This window comes from Chroicocephalus ridibundus, chromosome 10 (genome assembly GCF_963924245.1).
Source record: "Chroicocephalus ridibundus chromosome 10, bChrRid1.1, whole genome shotgun sequence".
Classification (NCBI taxonomy): Eukaryota; Metazoa; Chordata; class Aves; order Charadriiformes; family Laridae; genus Chroicocephalus; species Chroicocephalus ridibundus.
In genome coordinates, this window is record NC_086293.1 from 399,432 (window position 1) to 421,635 (window position 22,204).

General features: G+C 52.7%; 1 protein-coding gene across 1 annotated transcript; it reads left to right on the plus strand.

The window, feature by feature from the left end:
- Positions 1-8,274: 8,274 nt before the first annotated feature.
- On the plus strand, positions 8,275-21,261 carry LOC134521577 (antigen-presenting glycoprotein CD1d-like). The gene is made up of 8 exons (XM_063348164.1): positions 8,275-8,425; positions 9,578-9,835; positions 12,420-12,701; positions 12,813-13,097; positions 13,249-13,345; positions 19,446-19,540; positions 19,839-19,856; positions 21,185-21,261. Exons 1-8 carry the CDS (start codon positions 8,350-8,352, stop codon positions 21,259-21,261), a joined length of 1,188 nt encoding a protein of 395 aa, XP_063204234.1. The 5' UTR covers positions 8,275-8,349.
- Positions 21,262-22,204: the final 943 nt, after the last annotated feature.

The window sequence follows — 22,204 nt, forward strand, 5'->3', positions numbered from 1 at the left end:
GTAGATGATAAGAGCAGGCCCCGGCTTGGGCGGGTTCTTGCGAGGTCACTGGTGGCTGAGGAGCTTTGCAGGTTGGGAGAACTCTTGCATGTCCGCTTCCAGTCTGGCCACTTCTGCAGGTGCGGTAATTCTGCAGGAATCCCATTTCTTATACCAATGCTTGGGGAAATTTTTATTGTACCTCTTGCGGTGAATTAAACACACTTTTGTGCTTAAGTTTAGAAAGATTTAATGAGCAATGCATTGGACAGAGTCCTACCACCTTAAGCAGTTCCACAAGGAACAACCCTGCCTTAAAGACGCTTGTGTGCATGTCTCAGCACTTATCATGAGAGAAAGGCCTAACAAATGCAAAAAATACGCTGCCTTTTTCAAGCTGGTTCAGTGCAACATTGCTTTGGGCAGTATGCCTGTGGATCCCAGTTTGACGCTTCAAACCCACCTTGGGTCAAAGCTTATCCTACAGCAACCAAATTCTATTTTGTACTGTCCAATACCCTAAATGTGTAATTGTCATTGCAGACTTGCCGATCAGAGTGTTCCTTTCAAATCTGGAAAAATGCTTTTTGCATCAAAATTTATCATATTTTCAGGACTGAATTAAGGACTATCTCTCCTGAACTGGAAGGAATGCGGGGACTTGACTGGGGTAGTCCTGCACGACCCATTACAGGAGACAACACCTAGCAGCTGTGATTCTGGCTGGCCGTGGAGAGAAGCAAACGCTATGGATGCAAATGGGCTCGTAGAGATGGGCTGTGTCCTTGGAGGCAAGTCTCTGTCTCCAGGATGCTCTGCTGTCTGCTCAGAGTATGCAGGGAAGGACCTGATGGCTTTCCCTGCGCAGCATTTAGCTCTGATCGCCCTCCGTGTGGATTGTGTCTTGTCCTCAGCCAGGCGTGCAGTAGCTTTCAGATGAGGAATGGGACTATTCCAGGGCAAAGCGAACAATCGGGATCCCAAGCCCGTGTCGTTCAAGACAATCAGGCGAAAATGTGCTCTTAGAGCTGTCCGCATTGTGGAATAAATACTAAATTGGCTAAAAATACAAAAGTACAGCATTGTTCACACATTAAGGAAAAGTATAAAATCAAGAGGCTTCTGAGGTAGAAAATAGCCGCAGCTGGCATGAAGGACACAACATCTGTGGTTCCCTGATAAGCTACATGAGGTACGGGGCAGGATGCCATTATTCCGCGGCTTTACCTGATGATGTATAGCAGACACGGGAATGGGATGATACCATGAAACAGATAAGCTGCCAATTAGCTGCCCACTCGATACTCGGAGCCAACATTTTGTCAAATTTTGATGAAATGCTGTCCTTTGTGCGAACTTTGCTCATTTTAATGTCATTATAATACCAAAACACACCTCCATCCTGAAGGCTACCCGCCTCCAAGGTGCGACCAGTCCTCCTTGAGTCTGCGCCCCGAATTTCTCGTAAACTATACCTTTAATTGTGAAGCGAGAGAAATTTACACCAATCATAGTAAAAGTATGTCTGACTAAAGTCACTCAAACTCCACCTTGAAGATAACAAATAGTATAAAAATAGCCCGAGGGAGGGGGGATACCCAGGGAAGACACCATCGCGAAGAATTCCATCGCTGATTTCCGGGATCAGTCGATGGGCTGAGCCTCTCTTCCCCCCCATAGGGACGCCTTTGGGTAAGACTTCGATTATACCGAGTGTTTTCTTGGGGACTTAGAAATTTCTCTAGAGAATCTCTTTCCTACATTTAGAGCCAGGCTGTATCTTTTATAACTTTGTCACACGTTTTGTATATGTCACCAGTATAATAGCCAACATTATCATCATCGTGGCTTTACATCTAGAATGTCATCTCCAACACCCAGGTATTTTTCCCTGGGGTTGTCCTTCCTGCATATGACGTATACCTCAGTCATAGTCCCCAAGTTGCTCTCCATGCTAGTAAGTTGGAATCAGACTATCTGTTTTGCCATCTGAGTCTCGCAGTCTTATTTCTTCTTTATCCTTGGGATAGCTGAGCGTGTCCTACTTGCAGTGGTGGCCTGTGACAGATACATAGCCATCTGCTACTCCCTCAGGTTAATGTTACAAGTAGAAGAACAAGCACCCAGATCATCCTCCTTTGCTGGATTGGAGGCTGTCTGTCACCTTTGATGCCTGCTGTTTTACTGACTGATTTACCTTCTTGTGGCTCCAGTGTAGTTAACCACTTCTGTGATACGCTACCGCTGCTGCAATTGGCACGTGTGGGCAAGTATGTGATGAAAAAGATGATATCGATACTTTCTTCTCTGGTGACCTTTGGGCATCTTCCTCTCTGTTGCTATGTCTTAGGTCTATATTGTCATCACTGTCCTGAAGACCCCTTCTACTGAAACCTTCTCCACTTGCGTTTCCCATCTCATGATTCTCTCATTGCTTTGTGGGGCAGGAATTTTCATGTGTTTGCATCCAACAGCAAGGACTTCCTTGAATATGAAACACACTGAGACAGTGGTATACAGTGTGGCCATTCCCACGTTGAATCCAATGATCTGCAGCCTGAGAAATCAAGATCTGAAGAAGGTTTTGAGGACAATCCTCATAAAAAGAAAGTTGGGAACTAGATCGTTTGTGTAGCCAATTAGAGAACAAAAGAAGAAACACTTCCTTAAATAAAGGGTAGATAACTTGTGTTTCTTATTCATTTGATAGCAGGATTTTCCAGAACAGTGCTTTAATTTCCAGACAACCAGACAACATCAGATGAAAGTCCCCAAGGGGAAAGGACCACCATATTCTCCAGGCTTGAGGACAAGTTGTTATCACTCACTGCGTTAGACTGAACTGAAGTCTTGGTCGTTTTCAGTGGCATTCCTTTTTTTTTTTACCATTGCTACTTGAGCTACTTGAAGAGCCTCAGTCACCCTGCAACACAGATGGATTGGTCCTGAAATTTCTCCCCTTAGGTTTATGGCATGTTTAAAGCCCATGTTTAGGAATCACCCCCTATCATTTTAGGCATTCGTGGAAAACACACATAGGTGTCATTTTGCTTGTTTGACCAGATCTGTCTAGTGTGCTTCAGAAATGCCCCTGGCTATCTGGCAACTCTGCCTGAGGTGGAGAGGAACCTACAGGGAACTTGAACTGCTTTGAAGCAGGAAAAAGATGCTGGATCACCTGAAATGGCATCGGACAACTCTAGCCTAGGGTCACAGCTCCATTGCTAACAGATGAGATGTATGAGACCAACCCTTCAGCAATTTCTTCACAAGATTTTAGAGGGGGTTTGACTCATTTGCCCGTGCACTGGTGCCTCGCACCACTTGAGATGTCCTTTGGTGTCCAAGGTAAGTGTGCGGGACTGGCAGAAAGGACATGTGAAACCTGGTCTTCTGCAGTAATAAGTCAAGACCATGCTCATAATCCTTGGGTGTGACAAATGTCTGCCGTTAGGAAATGGTTTGTACCTTTACAGTTAATATTCAGAAATAGTGACTTGAGGGGATGAATCTGTTCCCCAAGCTTTGAAGACCATGCTAATATGCGATGACTTGTGTCCTTGAAGTGAATGTTTCTTCCACTAAAGTAGCTCGGCTATAATCACCTACAATAAAGACTATGTTGTTTGGACAGACAATTCACAGCTACCAAGGCTCCTTTGACTAATATCGGGACTGCTAAGTGTACTCATCTATGGCTGTTATATGGGGGGGGGGGGGGGGGCGCAGCCCGTTGTTACAGTTTATACTAAGACTTCAGCTCAGCCATCTGAAAAGCTAAAAGAAATCTTTATACATTACACCCATACTGCAATGTAACGTGGGAGGCAATGGATGTATTTGAGAAATTGAGAGTACGGGGGAGGCAAAAAGTCTACGTTGCTCCTTGATGCTAATTTATCCCTTGGGGTGTCTTTAATAACTGTGAAATATCCAACTTCTGTGTTTGTTCAGCAAATTTTAACCAAGAAATATGAGAGAAGCAATTAAGCATTGTATACTACCAAACCCATTCAACTTTTAGTAAGTGCAACTAAGAGAAACAGGGCAAGTTGTATCATTTTGTGAAATCACCCACAGCAAGTTGCTCCACACTGAGGTGCTCTCTCTATACGAACAGATGAAAGGCTTCATTCAAAAACAAAACCAGGGAGAGGTGGAAACTAAGAGATTCATCTTCTGTACCAATAGGCACATTTGCATCTTGAACGGGTCTGATCACCTAGGCTCCATCGACACTTAGTGAAGAGAAGCAGGCAGTTCTCAGGTATGATTCATGCCGTTCTTGGGAAAAATAACTTTGAAAGTGCAAGGCTTCTCAGCCCAAAATTTATCAGTCGATCAAAGCCGATTTGACTAGTTGGACAGTTTACTTAATGGGATATAAAACCAGTTTATAGTTTGGATCACTTAAACCACTGAGAAAAATGTCTCATTTCACAAAAAGGACAAAATAACTTAGCATCACTGGGGACAAAGAATGAGGTCTTCAACTGATGGGAAACTGGTATAGCTCCAGCAAAGAGCAAGTGGCCAAGACTGACAAATAAATCATTCTTCACGTACAAAACCTCCCCAGGCAGTCCTAGGGTAAAACCACTGTATGCTCTTGACATACGTCAATGGTGTGTCCATGGTGTCAAGGACAGGCTGTTCTGCAAGGGAAGGTGAGCTAGGAACTGAGGGTGACAGCAAGGGAGTAAGGTTGTTACATCACCAACAAGGAGCCAGGAAGTCAAACCAGCAAACTGGGGGTAAGAATCAGGTTTGGAAATGGTAACCAGCATCAGCCGGGAGTCCAGTGATCACCCAGCAAATCTGAGGTGACAATTCAGATCCACTCAAGCCAATGGGACAGGACTGGTGTCAGGAATGGAGAAGTACAAGACTTGCAGCAGACAGAGCTGAAGCATAGCTCCTGTGTAGCTCCTACACAGATGGGAGCCAAGGACAAGATTCTGCGTTAAAAGCAGTTCCCAAGTGGAGGTGAGGTTATGACCAGGTTTCTTAATGACAGCTGTCATCAGCAAGCCATCCTAAAGCTTAATTTGAAAGATGGAAGTGCACTGCAGTCCCTCATAAATGTAACTTCTATCTTACTATGGTGAATATGCACCAACCCCAATAAAACCTCAGACAAACAGTCATCCAGTTCAAGCCATTGTAGCTGTACTGCTGTAAAGAATTGTATTGGTGCCATTTCTGGGTCCGCCAGGCCACCACAGCATCCCTACTTCTCCATGGGGCAGCTCCACAGAAGGGAAGGGGTTTCCTTGTCTCCCCATGTCTGACTCAGTGTCATGGGATGCTGTAGCTCAGCCCGCAGCAGCCCCATATGGGGCATCCCCATGTCCCCACCACAGCTGGGGACATCTGAGATGAAGACGTGGCGCGGGGACACCTTGGAGGGGTCACATGGCACCCTGCCACATTTCAGAGGGAACATCTCTGCCCTGGTTGTGTTTGGAGGTAATCAGGGCGTCCCATCTCAAACTTCCCCTTGGCTTCCCGTTTCAGTTCTGCCTTTGACCACAACATGGGCACCCCCAGGAAAGGGGAAGAGAAACTGCAGGGCGAGGGGATGCACCAGGGGACAGCCGGGGACGAGCGGTGGGTAGGGGACATTGTGGGGGTGAGACCACCTCTGGTCACCCCATTGACCCTCCAGTGCTGAACAGTGGTCACAATGGGGACAGAGTAGGGGGATGGACTCCACCATTCCTGTTCCCATGGCCATGGGGGGACAGGGTTCCCCACCAAAGATGGTGGTAAGGAAAGGGGAGAGCCAGGCTGCAGCCCAGCCCCAGGCCCTCTCCTGGGGCCGTTTGCGGGAGAGTTGGAGCTCCCCAGCACTGTGGGGTGCAGTTCCCAGGCCCCGTGGCATGGATGGAGCTCCGTGGAAATGGGGATGCTGTTCATCCACAGCAGCCCTCTGGAATGGGCCTCGGGGTGAGGGGGACCGTGGACCCATCCCTGTCCCAACTTGGTGATCCTGCCTGGCCAAGTGCCACTGCTCCAAGTGTCTGATGACTGTCCGTGGAAAACAGACCCTTCCAGGCCCCGCAGCCCATCTCTCCCCTTGGGGACCATCACACTACAGCTGCTCCAGTCCATCCTCTTCCTGCATCCCCAGAGGAATTCCTGCAGTGGCCACTTCCTCCAGCCCTGCCTGCACCCGTCCCCAACCCTGCAGGCCTGGGCCTGGAACTACTCGTCACCTCCTTCCTGGGGAGCCCCTTCCCCAGCATCAGGGCAGCGGTGCTGAGCAGTCGGGGGATATCACCAGCACTCCTCACTCTTCCCCCCCAGAGCCGTCCATGGCCACGGTCTTCGCCCGCACACCTGGCCCAGCTTTGCTCCTGCTGGTTTGACACATCACCAGCTAGCTTCTCCCTGCATCCCATCATGCGGGACGGCCGGGAGGTGGCATGGGGCCAACACACAGCCTGGGGGCATGGGGAGCCCAGGCATGTGGCCACGCTGTGGGAATGGCGTTTGTCTCCTCTGCAGGAAAGACAGCCACGTAGGGGTGAACCTAGCTGCAAGTGGCTCCTGTGGTTCTCACCCTCCTTCCCCCTCAGGAGGTCCCCCCAGGAAGCACCGCCAGCGCACTGCAGAATCCCCACACTGCGGCCAGGAAGACTTTCCCTTTTCCTGGACACTGGCCCATGTCCCTGGCATGTCAGGAGAAGCAATGCCTCCCCCAGCCTCTCCCACCCCTCGGCATCTCCATGGCCAGTGTCCGTCCCTGGCAGAAGGGCAGTGACAACCTGGGGCCAGACCAGCGTGGGGCTGCTGAGTGGGATGGAGGATGGAGCAGTCCACAAACCAGGGAGAGATGGAGCGATTTGAGCTGTTTTGCTGAGGAGAAAGGGGAAGGGAGGACCCAAGTGACCTCTCCAATCCCCTGACACCGGGAGCCATTTCGAGCAGGTGCGAAGCCGCTCTGGCTCCAGTGCTGATCTCCCCCTCTGTCTGGGATGGGTTTGGATCAGGATCTCCTCCCCTCCTGACTCCTGCCCCCACGCCCGACTCCTGCCCCTGCAAAAGCTGGAGGGATTGGGGGCCAGTCACCCTCCGAATAAGGGAGATCGCTCAGCAATTATCGTCATGAGCAAAACAGACTCAGCTTTAGGAAATTAATCAAATTTATTGCCAATCAAAATCAGGTACGATAATGAGAAATAAAATGTCTAAAAGCATCTTCCCCCGACCCCTCCCTTCTTCCTGGGCTGCACTTCACTCTTGACTTCTCTGCCTCCTACTCACAAGTGGCACAGCGTGATGGGGAATGGGGACTGCCATCAGTTTATTATGCATTGTCTCTGTTGCTCCTTCCTCCTCACCCTGCTCCAGCACGGGGTCCCACCCACAGGAAACAGTCCTTCCCAAACTGCTCCAGCATGGGTCCTTCCCATTGGCTGCAGTTCTTCACAAACTGCTCCAGCGTGGGTGTTTTCTACAGGGTGCAGTCCCTCCAGGAACAGACTGCTCCAGCACGGGTCCCACATGGGGTCACAAGTCCTGCCAGGAGCCTGCCCCAGCATAGGCTCTCCACGGGATCACAGCCACCTTCAGGCACATCCACCTGCTCCAGCGCGGGGTGCTCCATGGGCACCATGGTCCTTCACCATGGGCTGCACAGGCACCACGCCTGGAGCATCTCCGCCTCCTCCTTCGTCGCTGACTTTGGTGTCTCCATAGTTTTTTCTGTCACATATTCTCACTTCTCTCTCCCAGCTGCTGTTGTGCAGCAGTTTTTACCCCTTCTTAAATATGCTATCGCAGAGGAACTACCAACATCGCTGACTGGCTCATCCTTGGCCAGCGGCGAGTGTGTCTTGCAGCTGTCTGGAACTGGTTCTGTTGGACATGGGGGCAGCTTCTGGCATCTTCTCCCAGAAGCCACGCCAGCAGGCTTCCTGCTACCAAAACCTTGCCGCATAAACCCAGTGCTCTCTGCCAGGGGTCTACAGAGTAAAGTCCTGGGCGTTACCATGGGAGAAGGCAAAGGCCACTATGGGCTGGACTCAGACTACATCTCCTTGGGTGCCAGGGTGCTGTTGTAGCCGGGAGGGATGCCCACTGCAGCTGACTTTGCACCCACGCAAATCCCCTGGCAGTCACAGCCACTGGCCAGAGCGTCCCAGCCCTCCACCAGCCACACCATCTCTCCATGGGGAACACACCCAGCCAGGCCCTCCCCAAAACCTCAGCACCAGCCTCATTGGCTACAGGAGCCACGCAATGACACTGCCACTGCCAGAGCTGCACAGGCAGAGCAGCCCCGGGGAGAAGAAGGTGGTCACGGCTTCCGTGGCCCCTTCCTCCTCTTGCTTCATTCGCTCCTGCACACCTGCTGCCGGCACCATGCAGCCTCCTCGCCGCCTCCTCCTCCTCCTCCTCTTTCTCCTGCTTCTTCCTGCGATGTGGGCAGATCCAGAGGGTAAGTGAGAGCCCTGCCTCACCCCGACCTGCTCCCATTGCTGCACTGTGGGACCCCACAGAGCTGGCAGGGGGTGGGCACAGACAGGCCACTGGCCCCATCATCAGTGGGACAACCCCCACCCCACAGCACCCAAAGCTGCCCCATCCTTGCCCACCTGCTTGGCATTCCCTGCCCCACACCATCCTGCCCAGCCCAGCACCACCGGCACGGGAGTTCAGCCGCCTGAGCAGCCATGGGGCAAGGGGTCCCTAAGCCAGGCCTGGGGTGCTGGGGTGCCCCCAAAGATGCCTTCCTCCTGCAAGGAGCCTGCAGGCAGCAGGCGTTCTCAGCCCTTCACGGCACAACAGCCCTGCACTGGGCTCCAACCCCTTGAGCAGGTCCTGGGCATCGCCCTTTGCCTGCAGGAGCATTTCTCTTGCATTCAAAGGGTCCCTGAATCCTCTACATTCTCCCCCTGTGAAACAAAGCTGAAAGGTTCCTCCTGCAGCTACAACCAGCCCTGCACGCCCAGCCTGTGCTTGCCATTCCAGGGGCAGGCACTCCCCACACCCTGGCCAGGGGGGCACCCACTGCTCCAAAGCAGGCTTCACTCTGCCCTGCTTATTCTGCCAGATCCTCATTCAGCGCTGCAGCATCGAACTCAGTCCCCTGCCTCCTGTTAGGGTTCACCCTTGAGCATTTCCTGGGAGCCCTAAGCAGTGGTGAAATGCCCTTCCCTCCCAGCCCCCCAAGCCCCCGCAGCGTATGCAGGTCTCCAGTGGATCCAGTTCCTGGCATGGGCACTCCTTGCCAGGGGAAGCATCAACCCAAACCGTCACCAAGGTTCCCCCTACCATCCCTGCCATGCAGCTAAGTGACAGCTTAGAGAGAGGGACAGACCCTGGGGAGGTGGGTGGCTAAAAAAAGGAAAGTAGAGGAGAAGCGGGGAGAGGCTGAGAGAGCCTGCCGAAGGAAACTGCAAACTGAGTAAAAACAGGGGATTTCCCCCGCCCTGCCCGTCTGCCCCATCTTGCCTTGCCTGTCCCCAGGGACACTATAAACCACCATTCTTCCTAGGGCTGCCCACCAGCACTGGAACTGGCAGTCCCCAATCTCCTCCTTCATCCTCATGTACCCCAACGCTGCTTCCTCTCCCACCTCTCCCCACAGGCTCTTATAAACTCCGTGCTTTCCAAACCTCCATCTTCCACAACACCAGCTTTGTGGACAATTCAGCCTGGAGCACCCTGGAGGACATTGTCTTTGCTGCCCTGGAGAAATACACCTGGAACATCCTCTACCTATACCCATGGGTTTACCCATCCCTGCCTGCAGTAGAGTGGGAGAACCTGCAAAACGTGTTCAGGATTTATATGCACAACATCCCTCTGTCCCTGTCCAGTGACGCCAGGATGTTCCAGGCACCCTGTGAGTACCAGGCGCTCAGCACCTCCTCATCTATCGCAGGGAGCTGTGAGAATGAGCTCAGAGCCACCGCCAACGGCTTTCCAAAACTGGGGCTGCAGGAGGGAAGGGACTGGGGCTTCATCCTGCACCAGCAAAACCCCCGAACCACCCTGTCCTGTGCAGGGGTCACACGGGGCCATCCTGGTCCCCCACACAAACCTTGGCCGTGTTTAGCTCCACTTACACCCTCACACCAGCCGCACCTATTCTTCTCCAAGCACCCCAAATCCCACCAGAGAAGTCATCTGAGAAATGCAGTGGAGGGGCCTCTCCACTCCTGTCTGTGGGATGGGACACACAGAGCAAGCGCCTGGCCCTACAGGCTGGTGCAGTGCTGGATAACCAAGGGCAAGGTACCCTGCAGAGCGCCACAGTCCTCTTACTCGCCCAAACCCCACACCAACAACCCCTCTCAACAACACCCACCCCAACCCCGTGTCCTGTCACTCCCCCAGAGCAGTGCTTTGTGCTCGGCCAGGGCTCTCAACTCTGTTGTGGGCAGGGGGCAGCTTGAGGACAATGAGCTACAGGGTTAGGACAGGTTTCTCACACGCAGTTTCTACTGGACGTAAAGCAGAGCAGTGACATGGGAGAATAGAATATAGAATACAGAATACAGAACACAGAACACAGAACATAGAATGTAGACTAGTTCAGTTTAGTTCAGTTGGAAGGGACCAACAACGATCATCTAGTCCAACGGCCTGACCAATTCAGGGTTGACCAAAAGTTAATGCAAATTATTAAGGGCATTGTTCAAATGCCTCTTCAACATTGACGGGCTTGGGGCATCAACCACCTCTGTAAAGAAAAGTTTCCTCATGTCAAGTCTGAACCTACCCTGACGCAGTTTGAACCATTCTCATGCATCAAGTCCCTGGATCCCAAGGAGAAGAGATCAGCACCTCCCTCTCCACATCTCCTCCTCAGAAAGCTGTAGACATCAATGAGGTCGTCCCTCAGCCTTCTTTTCTCCAAACTAGACAAGCCCAGGGCCCTCAGCCACTCCTCATAGGATGGGCCTTCCAGCCCCTTCACCAGCTTTGTTGCCCTCCTCTGGGTGCATTCAAGGACCTTCACATCTCTCTTAAAGGGTGGGGCCCAGAACTGCACACAGTGCTCAAGGTGAGGCCGCACCAACACTAACTACAGCATGGCAATCCCCTCTCTTGACCCGCTGGTTATACTGTGTTTGGTGCACCCCAGGATGTGGTTTGCCCTCTTGGGTCCTGCGGCTGGCTCAAACTGAACCTGCTCTTAGCCAGCACCCCCGGATACCTCTCTGCACTGTTGCTCTCCAGATATTCCCCTCCCAGTTTATATTTGTGTCGGGTGTTACGCTCTCCCAGATGCAGAATCTGGCATCTGTTCGTGTTAAATTTCATGCCATTGACAGTTGCCCAATGCTCCAATCTCTCTAGATCCCTCTTCAAGGCCTCTTGTCCCTCGAGAGTAAACAGCACCTCCCAGTTTAGTATCATCAGCAGATTTGCTAGTGGTGCATTTAACTCCAGCATCCAGGCCATTGATCAAAATATTGAACAGCACTGGCCCTAGGATTGAGCCCTGAGGAACAGCACTGGTGACCGGTTGCCAGCCAGATGTAGCCCCATTCACTACAACCCTTTGAGCTCTGCCGTTCAGACAGTTCTTCACCCAGCGCACCGTGAACCCGCTCACCCCACAGCTGGACAACCTGTCCAGAAGGATGCTGTGAGGAATGCTATCAAAAGCCTTACGAAATCCAGAAAAACTACATCCACTGCCTTCCCTTCACCCACCAGGTGGGTGACCTTATTGTAGAAGGGTATCGAATGAGTTACAGGACTTTCCCTTTGTGAACACATAGTGACTCTGCCTGATAATTACATCTTCTCCATAATTTTTCCAGGTATTGAGGTTAGACTAACAGGTCTGTAGATTCCTGGGTCTTCCCTCACACCCTTCTTGTAATAAAATAATGTCGGTTGGTTTGCAGTCAGCAGGGACCTCCCCAGACACCCAAGACATTTGGTAGATCATTAAGAGGTGTCTTGCCATCACATCCACTAGTTCCTTCAGTACTCTGGGATGAATCCCATCGGGCCCTATGGACTTGTGAACATTCAGCTGGTACAGATGGTTCCTTACAATTTCAGTGTCCACAAATGGAAAGTCACTTTTTCTGTAGTCGTGGTCCTCTGACTCAGTGGACTGGGCAGCCCAAGGTCTATCAGTATTATTAAACACTGAGGCAAAAAAAGCATCGAATGCCCCCACTTTCTCTTCATCCCTGTTAGTCAGTTGACAATCTTCAACAAGTATCGGTCCAATATTTTCTTTAGACCTCTTGCTATTAATGCACTTTAAAAAAAAACCTTCTTGCCTGACAGCCTGAAACACTGGCCAGTTTCAGCTGTAATTGAGCTTTGGCCTTTCATGTCTTCTCCCTGGGGAGAATGACTTGGGGTGCAGAGGGAGTGGGAAAAGGGTTGTGCTCAAAGAAGCAGGTGCAATTTAGGGCTCCAGCTCCAGCTGCGCTTATGATGACCATTGTGCCCCCCAGACCCCTTTGTGATCCAGTACGTGACCGGCTGCGACTTGTATCCCAATGGCTCCTATACCAAATTCTATCATATCGCATACAATGCCCATGATTTCCTCAACTTCAATGTGGACAAGGGCCGCTGGGAGAGACAGCAGGAGAGCGAGCTGGCGGCACAAGTTGAGGGGCAGTTCAACAACTATACCATCTTCTCTGCCACCCTGCAGTACCACCTCAATGTCACCTGTGTTGACTACATGAAGAAATTCATCGAGTATGGGAAGGCATCTCTGGAGAGACAAGGTGAGACACCCCCCCTGACCCTGGCACGGCCACCGCAGAGCCCCCCACTCACTGGGGACAAAAGTGGTGCCCCACCAGGGCTCCCTCCACCCCTTTGCTCTCACACCCCAGAGATGCCCGTGGCCACGGTCTTCGCCCGCACGCCCAGACCAGACCAGCTCCTGCTGGTTTGCCATGTCACCGGCTTCTACCCGCGACCCATCAGCGTGGCATGGCTGCGGGACGGCCAGGAGGTGCCACCAGGCCCGACGCTCAACACCAGCGCCATCCTGCCCAACGCCGACCTCACCTACCAGCTCCGCAGCATCCTGGCCGTGGCCCCCCGTGATGGGCACAGCTACGCCTGCCGCGTGCGGCACCGCAGCCTGGGCACGCACAGCCTCCTCATCCCTTGGGGTAGGTGCCACCCACGGGGATGGGGCACAGGGTGCAGACAGAGGCCCGTGGCCCCATGCAGGTGCCTGGAGGATGGTGGGTCAGGCTCCTATGGCAGCTCCAGCCATGGCCTCCTGTGCACCTGTACCTCTCGCTCTCCTCTCTCCTCCAGGCAGCTCCAAGGTAGCTCTCAGTGTCGGCATCACCACTGTGGTCCTGCTGGCCATTGCTGCAGCCCTCGCTGGGGCCATCTGGCACTACAGGCGCAGGTGAGGTCTCCTCCTCGCCCAGCTGCACCAGCCCCATCAGCTCCAGACCATGGCAGGTGGGAGCTGCCTGGCCAGGTCTGCCTGCTCTTGTCCAGCCTCACTCACCTCCTCCTCTCCTGCAGGAGCTGAGAGCACGGGACACACCACACCAGGGATTCCCCAGTGCCACACTGGCCCCCGACATCTCCCTGATAATAAATAGCTAATTAACACCACCATGCAATGTGGAAACTCCTGGTGTGCCATGCCCAGCGCCCGCAAGCACAGGGCATCACACAGCTCCTGACCACCCCAGGACAGATGGGAAGAGCCTCAGTGCAGCGCAGGGGCATGCCTGCACTCCTCATCCAAGGGCGAACCACTGGAACAGCCCCCCAACACCAGCAGGGTGTCCCTGGCCCCAGCCCCTAATCCTGGAGGGCATCAGGCTCCCCACGAGGCAGCAGGACTCAGACATTGCCGACGCAGGCTGGGGCAGGGATGCAGCAGGGCGAAGGAGCACCGTCTTCCCCCCACTCACCCTCCTGGGGGCACGTCAGCACCTCTGCACCAGATCCCAGGCCCTGCTGACAGCAGGCGTGGGGCCAGCACACAGCCCGGGGGCACGGGGAGCCCAGGCACATGTCGGGCTGTGGGAACGGGGTTTGCCTCCCCCATGGGACATACCGCCACGCTGGGGCAAATCCACCCAGTTCAGTGCTGGGGGCAGCAGCACGGAGGGGACAGAGATGTCTGTGCCACGCAGGGCCAGGCTCTCTGGGCACGAGTGGCAGCAAAGGACCTTCCCATCAGGGACAGCAGAGGCAGCCCGTAGCCAGGCAGCGACCCACCTGCACCGAGGGCAGGAAAGAGGGGCCGGGTCACCCGCACCGCCCCAGGTGCCAGGGTGCCGCCGTGGCCATGGGGGACCCCACCTCTAGCCAGGCGGATGGCCTTGCTCCCACCCTAATTCCCCGAGCACTTGTGGCCACAGGCCAGGGTTCTCCAGCCCGGCCTTCCCCTCCTGCTGTGTGACCCCACGGGCCAGGGACACCCCCTCAGCCGCCCACCCAGGCACTCGCCCTCACTCCCCTCCCCACCCCGCTTCCAACCCCGCCCCCGTCCCTCCCCCCACCCTCAGCACCCTTCCCTCTCGCCCCCCCACCCCCGGTCCTGGCGCTGGCTGCCTTCCTCACCCCAAACCGCCCCTTCCCACTTCCCCTTCCACAGCCCCACCCGTCCCTCCTCTGTCCCCACGGGTCCCTTCCTCCTCCCCACAAGTCCCCGTGCCCCCACCCCATGGCGCGAAGCCCAGACGGGGACTGCGCCCGAGCGTCCCGCCAATGGCGACCCGTACTGCACCTGACGTCATCAGGCACCGGGCGGACGAGGGGTGAGTGTGGCGGGGGTGGGGAAGAGGGCTGCGGGAAGCCCCCCGGCCTGACCCAGACCCAGACCCACCCCCCGGATCCCTCCGGCAGCCCCCGGCTCCATCCAAACCCCAGCGCCCCACGACAAGCAACCCCAGGGCTTCCCCCGCTCCCTCCACCCCTTCACGCCCGCATCCAGCCCTCAGCTTCCCCCAGCACCCCGGGGCCACGGATGATCCCCGGGGGTTTCCATCCCGGTCCTCCTCTTTGGCTCTCTGTGTGTTCCTCCGTCCCATAGCCCAGTATCCTCTGCCAGGCAGGGGTGAAGGCAGCAGGGATGACTGCACTGCCTTTAGGTCTGCGGGGACGCCTTCTTCCCTTCCCGAGGAGCCCTGGCTCCAGCACGGGGACACCCTCCTTCCCTGAGCAGGATGAGCACAGCCCACCCTGACTGACCACGGGGCTCTCCCGCCATGGAGGACAAGCACTGCAGGCACCATGTGGGAGATCCCGGGGGCGTGGGGCAATCATGTCAGCAGTCCCTGAAACAGGTGAGCAGAGCGACAGCAGGAGAAGCTCCATGCAATTGCTCACCCTTGGAGGACAGACCAGCAGCATCTGGTCCCTGGTGCTCGCACACGTGCTCAGCGAGCTTGACTGCGACATTGGCTTCTTCAAGCAAACGTTTGGACAGATTGTGCACGCCTTCATAATCAATAGGTGATAATTTAAACTTGACCTTCTTGAACATGCCCAGCACAAGGTCCTCCAGTGCTTCCAAAAGGATGTCCTAGGAATTCACCTCTCCTGCTGTCCCATGATGAAAAAAATACCCTGGAAAAAGGCAGGACTTTAAAAATTAATTCTCTCCCAAGACCGCAGAGCTGCTTTGAGCCCTTTCCTGCAGCCCCTGCTGTTGTCCCTACATGAGGGTTCTCCGCCTGCTGTGCAAGAGCCAATCCGCACACTGAGTCGAGATACTTGGTTTTGTTCCAGTTCTGCAGAATTGGGTGCCGGCCATTTAACAACAGCCAGCACACCTCACATTTCAAACCACCCAATAGTCATAACGATAAAATACAGCTGATTGGTCAATAATGATTCATTCGCCACTCCTAACTCTACATATGCATCTAGAGCTCATTTTTAAAACGTTTCGGGAGGTTACCTCATTAGCATGCTCATTATTCACAAAGGGGGATGTATTTTAGCATCATAATTACCCAAGGTTAGTTCGGAATACGCTCTTGGCTCAAATTTGGTCCAGAAGTTCTCATTTTGCTGTCTTATGTCTAAGTCAGCAACTGCAAAAGAACACGTAAGACACATTTGTTCCGTTTCACAGCCTAGTCAAGGTTAAATACATTCCTCGATGCCTCAACCATGTCCCCACCCAAACTTCTTGATCAACTTCTAACTTTGTTCTTTAGACATCACTGCCTCAGTGGAAGGGCTGACGCACGGAGTCAGGCTGTGATGGAGCTGCAGCAGCACCCCGCCATGCCATGCATATAAACCAGAGAGAGGAGCACCCAAGGAACCTCCGGGTCCTTCTGCAGGGACAGTCACTGTGGCAGGGCCGGGGCTGTACCCTCCATGTTTCTGGAGGCCGCGCTTAGCCCAGGAATAGCAGCGTGTCTCTAGGACCCTTACATACAGCATCTTTCCCAGCCAAGGGGCAGCAGCAGTGCTCAGGGAGCCTTGAACACAGCAGCATGCCAATCAGCCAGGAGAGCGGTGGGGATCAGAGACACGTGCCCAGAGCAGTGGGGCTCCAGTCGCGCACAGCATTCCCACTGACAGTACACCAGCCAGGCCCTGGGGTGCAGGCACACGGCTGTGTGCTCAACCTGCGTGCTCACTGGTGGAGCTCCATGGAGCAGTGGCTCCATCCCCAGGAGGCTGCAGCCCTCACCCAAAGCAGCATTCCTCCCTGGGGTAGCCCTGGGCATGCTGGCTCACAGCAGTGGAACCAGGCACGGTGCACCAGAGGGGCTTGGGGATGCACACCCCCAGCAGCGTTCGTTTCCATCATGGGAGCACCAGTGGGATTCAGAGCCCTCGTACACAGAAGCTCTCCCATCCCTGCAAGGCAAGATGGCTCGAGGACTTTGCATTGCATATCGTTTTCCTCAACAACACTGCAACAGCAGGCCTCAGGAAGCCTCAGTGATCCCATCAGCATGAGACCAGTGGTGACTGAGGACCTGGGGGCTGGCTTGTGCAGGTGATTGCGATGTCACTGGTGGGTGAGCAGCTGATAGGTCAGGTGTGGGAACTTGGCTTGTGAAGGTTCTTGTGGTGTCACTGGTGGGTGAGCAGCTGATAGGTCAGGTGTGGGAACTTGGCTTGTGAAGGTTCTTGTGGTGTCACTGGTGGGTGAGCAGCTAAGAGGGCAGGAGCAAGCCCCTACCTCGTGTCATGCTTATGAGGTCACTGACGGATGAGTAGCTTTTAGAGCAGGAGCAGGCGCCTGGCTTTTGTAGATGCTTGTGAGTTCACCAGTGGCTGAGTAGATGATAAGAGCAGGCCCCAGCTTGGGCGGGTTCTTGCGAGGTCACTGGTGGCTGAGGAGCTTTGCAGGTTGGGAGAACTCTTGCATGTCCGCTTCCAGTCTGGCCACTTCTGCAGGTGCGGTAATTCTGCAGGAATCCCATTTCTTATACCAATGCTTGGGGAAATTTTTATTGTACCTCTTGCGGTGAATTAAACACACTTTTGTGCTTAAGTTTAGAAAGATTTAATGAGCAATGCATTGGACAGAGTCCTACAACCTTAAGCAGTTCCACAAGGAACAACCCTGCCTTAAAGACGCTTGTGTGCATGTCTCAGCACTTATCATGAGAGAAAGGCCTAACAAATGCAAAAAATACGCTGCCTTTTTCAAGCTGGTTCAGTGCAACATTGCTTTGGGCAGTATGCCTGTGGATCCCAGTTTGACGCTTCAAACCCACCTTGGGTCAAAGCTTATCCTACAGCAACCAAATTCTATTTTGTACTGTCCAATACCCTAAATGTGTAATTGTCATTGCAGACTTGCCGATCAGAGTGTTCCTTTCAAATCTGGAAAAATGCTTTTTGCATCAAAATTTATCATATTTTCAGGACTGAATTAAGGACTATCTCTCCTGAACTGGAAGGAATGCGGGGACTTGACTGGGGTAGTCCTGCACGACCCATTACAGGAGACAACACCTAGCAGCTGTGATTCTGGCTGGCCGTGGAGAGAAGCAAACGCTATGGATGCAAATGGGCTCGTAGAGATGGGCTGTGTCCTTGGAGGCAAGTCTCTGTCTCCAGGATGCTCTGCTGTCTGCTCAGAGTATGCAGGGAAGGACCTGATGGCTTTCCCTGCGCAGCATTTAGCTCTGATCGCTCTCCGTGTGGATTGTGTCTTGTCCTCAGCCAGGCGTGCAGTAGCTTTCAGATGAGGAATGGGACTATTCCAGGGCAAAGCGAACAATCGGGATCCCAAGCCCGTGTCGTTCAAGACAATCAGGCGAAAATGTGCTCTTAGAGCTGTCCGCATTGTGGAATAAATACTAAATTGGCTAAAAATACAAAAGTACAGCATTGTTCACACATTAAGGAAAAGTATAAAATCAAGAGGCTTCTGAGGTAGAAAATAGCCGCAGCTGGCATGAAGGACACAACATCTGTGGTTCCCTGATAAGCTACATGAGGTACGGGGCAGGATGCCATTATTCCGCGGCTTTACCTGATGATGTATAGCAGACACGGGAATGGGATGATACCATGAAACAGATAAGCTGCCAATTAGCTGCCCACTCGATACTCGGAGCCAACATTTTGTCAAATTTTGATGAAATGCTGTCCTTTGTGCGAACTTTGCTCATTTTAATGTCATTATAATACCAAAACACACCTCCATCCCGAAGGCTACCCGCCTCCAAGGTGCGACCACTCCTCCTTGAGTCTGCGCCCCGAATTTCTCATAAACTATACCTTTAATTGTGAAGCGAGAGAAATTTACACCAATCATAGTAAAAGTATGTCTGACTAAAGTCACTCAAACTCCACCTTGAAGATAACAAATAGTATAAAAATAGCCCGAGGGAGGGGGGATACCCAGGGAAGACACCATCGCGAAGAATTCCATCGCTGATTTCCGGGATCAGTCGATGGGCTGAGCCTCTCTTCCCCCGCATAGGGACGCCTTTGGGTAAGACTTCGATTATACCGAGTGTTTTCTTGGGGACTTAGAAATTTCTCTAGAGAATCTCTTTCCTACATTTAGAGCCAGGCTGTATCTTTTATAACTTTGTCACACGTTTTGTATATGTCACCATGCTTTCATTTGCACGTGCTTTGCAGACAGTGTATTTATCACCGGCAATCCTAAGAACCTATAAATCTGTTGTTTAGATAAACTGCACTTTTTTTAAAGTAGCTAGTCGTTTTGGTTTCTCACTGAACGCGACCAAAGACGGGAGAGTGGCCGTGCTGGTTCATGAGCACGACGAGACTGAAGGTGCGGTCCACTATTAGTGTATCCAAATCGTAACAGTTTAATATATTAAACGTGACTGGACTGATAGTGGTGAACTGGGCATCACTCAGAACTTAAACCCAGCCGCACCCGGCCTCCCGCCTCGGTGAGGAGTGTTAGAACGCAAGGGGGTTTATCTTCTGCCAAAACCGCTTTGCCCCTTTTCACGCAACACGCATTGCTTACAATTTTGGTTCCAGTGCTCTCGTGTAGTTCTAATCTTGCAATGTTTTTGCTGCAGCATAGACATTAAATCAAGAAAGAAGGTCTTCCTCACCCACGCGCAGCCCTTCCCCACAGCTCAAGGTGAACAAACAAACTGGTCGGAAGGCGCAGGTGGGGTTCGAACCCCTGATCTTCAGTTTATGAACTGTCCTCTGCTTGGGGGAAAGAAGGAGCAAGGGGGGCGCTTTCAGAGTGATGGCGCTCGTCTCCTGGAATCACCGCTCTGCGTGATGGAGCCCTGCTTTCCTGGAGATGGCTGAACGCCTGCCTGCTGATGGGAAGCAGTGAATTAATTCCTTATCTTGCTTTGCTTGCACATGCAGCTTTTGCTTTACCTATTAAACTGTCTTTACCTCAACCCACGAGTTTTTCCACTTTTCTCCTTCTGACGCTTCTCCCCATCCCCTAGGTGGCAGTGAGCTAGCGGGTGCGTAGGGCTGAGCTGCCGGCCGGGGCTAAAGCCAAACGGTGTCTGTCTCTGTCCTGTGTTTGGACTAGGAGTGCTTTAGAAAGGAGCTTTCTGCTGGGATCTGTGCAGCTCATAGCCCAGGATAGCTGCGTCTGTGACTACCACACAGGTTTCACTCTGTCAAGCCAAGCTGTGATACAAGGGCTTTGGTCTCCCCTGTGTCCCGAGCAAAGCCAGAAATAGCGTTATATGATCAAGCTCCGGTGGGACATAGAGGAAGCTTGTAAGGAAACCATTGTGTCCTGCTGTGTAGGCTTTGAACTAGCCCTGGTGAAAAAGCTGACCAGCAGATTGTCACGAGAGGACTCTCGGGATGCAAGGGCATGTGTTTCCCAGAGCTCGCTTGCCTGGTGGGACGTGTGCTTTGGTGGTCCCATGCCAAAAGAACGTGGACTGCACAGCCAGGCATTTACAGATGTATCTCTTGTACTTCCCAGTGGAATAATCACCTAAGGCAGAGGAGACCGGCGCAGAAGCAGTGAAGTTCTGGCCTTTTTCTCAAGCCAAGGAGGCAATTTCACCAGGAGATGGCTCTCCTTAACAGCTGCAGGCAGCTGCCAGCTGTCTGAAAACATTACAGCTCTTTCCAGGGGTGAGCTGATTGTTTTGTACCCGCTAATGGGCGGCAAAAAGAAAGCATGTGTGTCTTGGCTGAATGAATGGCTGGAGAAATGTTACTCACGCGGACAGGGGCGATCTTGGTGTTTGTCTTCGGAAGTCTGCAGATGGGATATGCTGGAGCCACATCCTCCCCATTCCTGGTCACGGAGGGCTTCACACTGTCACGAGGACCCGGAGAGCAGATGTCTTCCGTGGGACGTTTTGCCCCTTTAACTTGTGTAAGTGGCGGCTTTGGTTTTGGAGGGACTGTGATTCAGGTAAGCTAGGAAGAAAAGCATGTGAAAGGACACCTGCATGCAACTGCATATTTAAAGCTCCTTTGTAACTGAAGGAGTTTGAATTTCCAGCCTCATGAAATTCCCTTCATGGGTGACTTTTTCCTCCATGAATAATATACGTGAGTTACACGGTGCCTTGTAGTGCCAAAGAGTAAAATGCTAAGCACGAAAGGTTTTGCAACTGCATTGCTAAATTATCTTGAAAAGAAAGTGGCTCTCCTGCCAGCAGGGTTCCTGAAACAACAATGGAGGCACTAAATAGTTAATGGTAATATCAACAATATTTTATTGTGCTGAAGTATTCTAACCCCATAAGTAGGTGCTAAGCTGACTTGAAGCAAATGTAAAGAACGATTCTGTGATTATTTTCGTTTTTTTCTTTTCCAGGAGTCCAGATAGGAAGATCCCCAGCAAGTGCTGCACAGTCACTAGCTGTTATTGATAGGAAAATGGCACCTTCCTAGCCATGGCAAAGCAGAGCTTCATAATGAAATAAAGTCCGTGTGTGCCACAGAATATCTCAAGTTGGAAGGGACCCATAAGGACCATCTAGTCCAACTCCCCACTCCTCGTAGGACTGCCTAAAACCAAACCACATGACTAAGTCTTGTCCAGACACCCGGTGAACTCTGACAGGCTTGGTGCCGTGACCACTTCCCTGGGAAGCCTGTCCCAGTGACTGACCACCCTCTCAGTGAAGAACTTTTTCCCAATGTCCAATCTGAACTTCCTCTGACAGAGCTCCTTTCCATTTCCTCGTGTCCTGTCGCTGGGCACCAGAGAGGAGATCAGCAGGAGATCAGCACCACCCCCTCCGCTGCCCTCCTTGAGGACGGTGTAGACTCTGATGAGGGCACCCCTCAGCCTTCTCTTCTCCAAGATGAACAACCCAAGTCACCTCGGCTGCTCCTTGGAAGTCTTGCCCTGCAGACCTTTCACCATCTTGGTGACCCTCCTCTGGACACACTCTGGTAGTTTGCTGCCCTTCTTATATTGAGGTGCCCAAAACTGCACCTCATACTCGAGGTGGGGCTGCATTAGTGCAGCGTAGAATGGGATGATCACCCGCCTCGACTGGCTCACGATATTGTGCTTGATGCACCCCAGGACACTGTTGGCCCCTTTGGCTGCCAGGGCACACTGTTGACTCCAATCCAACTTGCCATCAACCCAAACCCCAGATCTCTTTCTGCGGGGCTGCTCTCCAGGCTCTTGTCCCCCAGTTTGTATGTGTAACCAGGATTACCCTTTTCCAGGTGGAGAATCCGGCACTTGCTCTTGTTAAATTTCACACAGTTGGTGATTGCCCAGCTGTCTAGTCTATCCAGATCTCTCTGTAAGGTCTCTCTACCCTCCAGGGATTCCACAGCTCCCCATAGTTTAGGATGATTTGCAAACTGACTTAAC

What these genes read in the sequence shown, in the direction of transcription:
- LOC134521577 (XM_063348164.1), top strand. Translation starts at nt 8,350, where the DNA reads ATGCAGCCTCCTCGCCGCCTCCTCCTCCTCCTCCTCTTTCTCCTGCTT. An exon ending in CAGCCTCCTCATCCCTTGGG is followed by an intron (nt 13,098 to 13,248) that starts GTAGGTGCCACC and finishes TCTCTCCTCCAG; the next exon opens with GCAGCTCCAAGGTAGCTCTC. An exon ending in ATCTGGCACTACAGGCGCAG is followed by an intron (nt 13,346 to 19,445) that starts GTGAGGTCTCCT and finishes TTTTTGCTGCAG; the next exon opens with CATAGACATTAAATCAAGAA.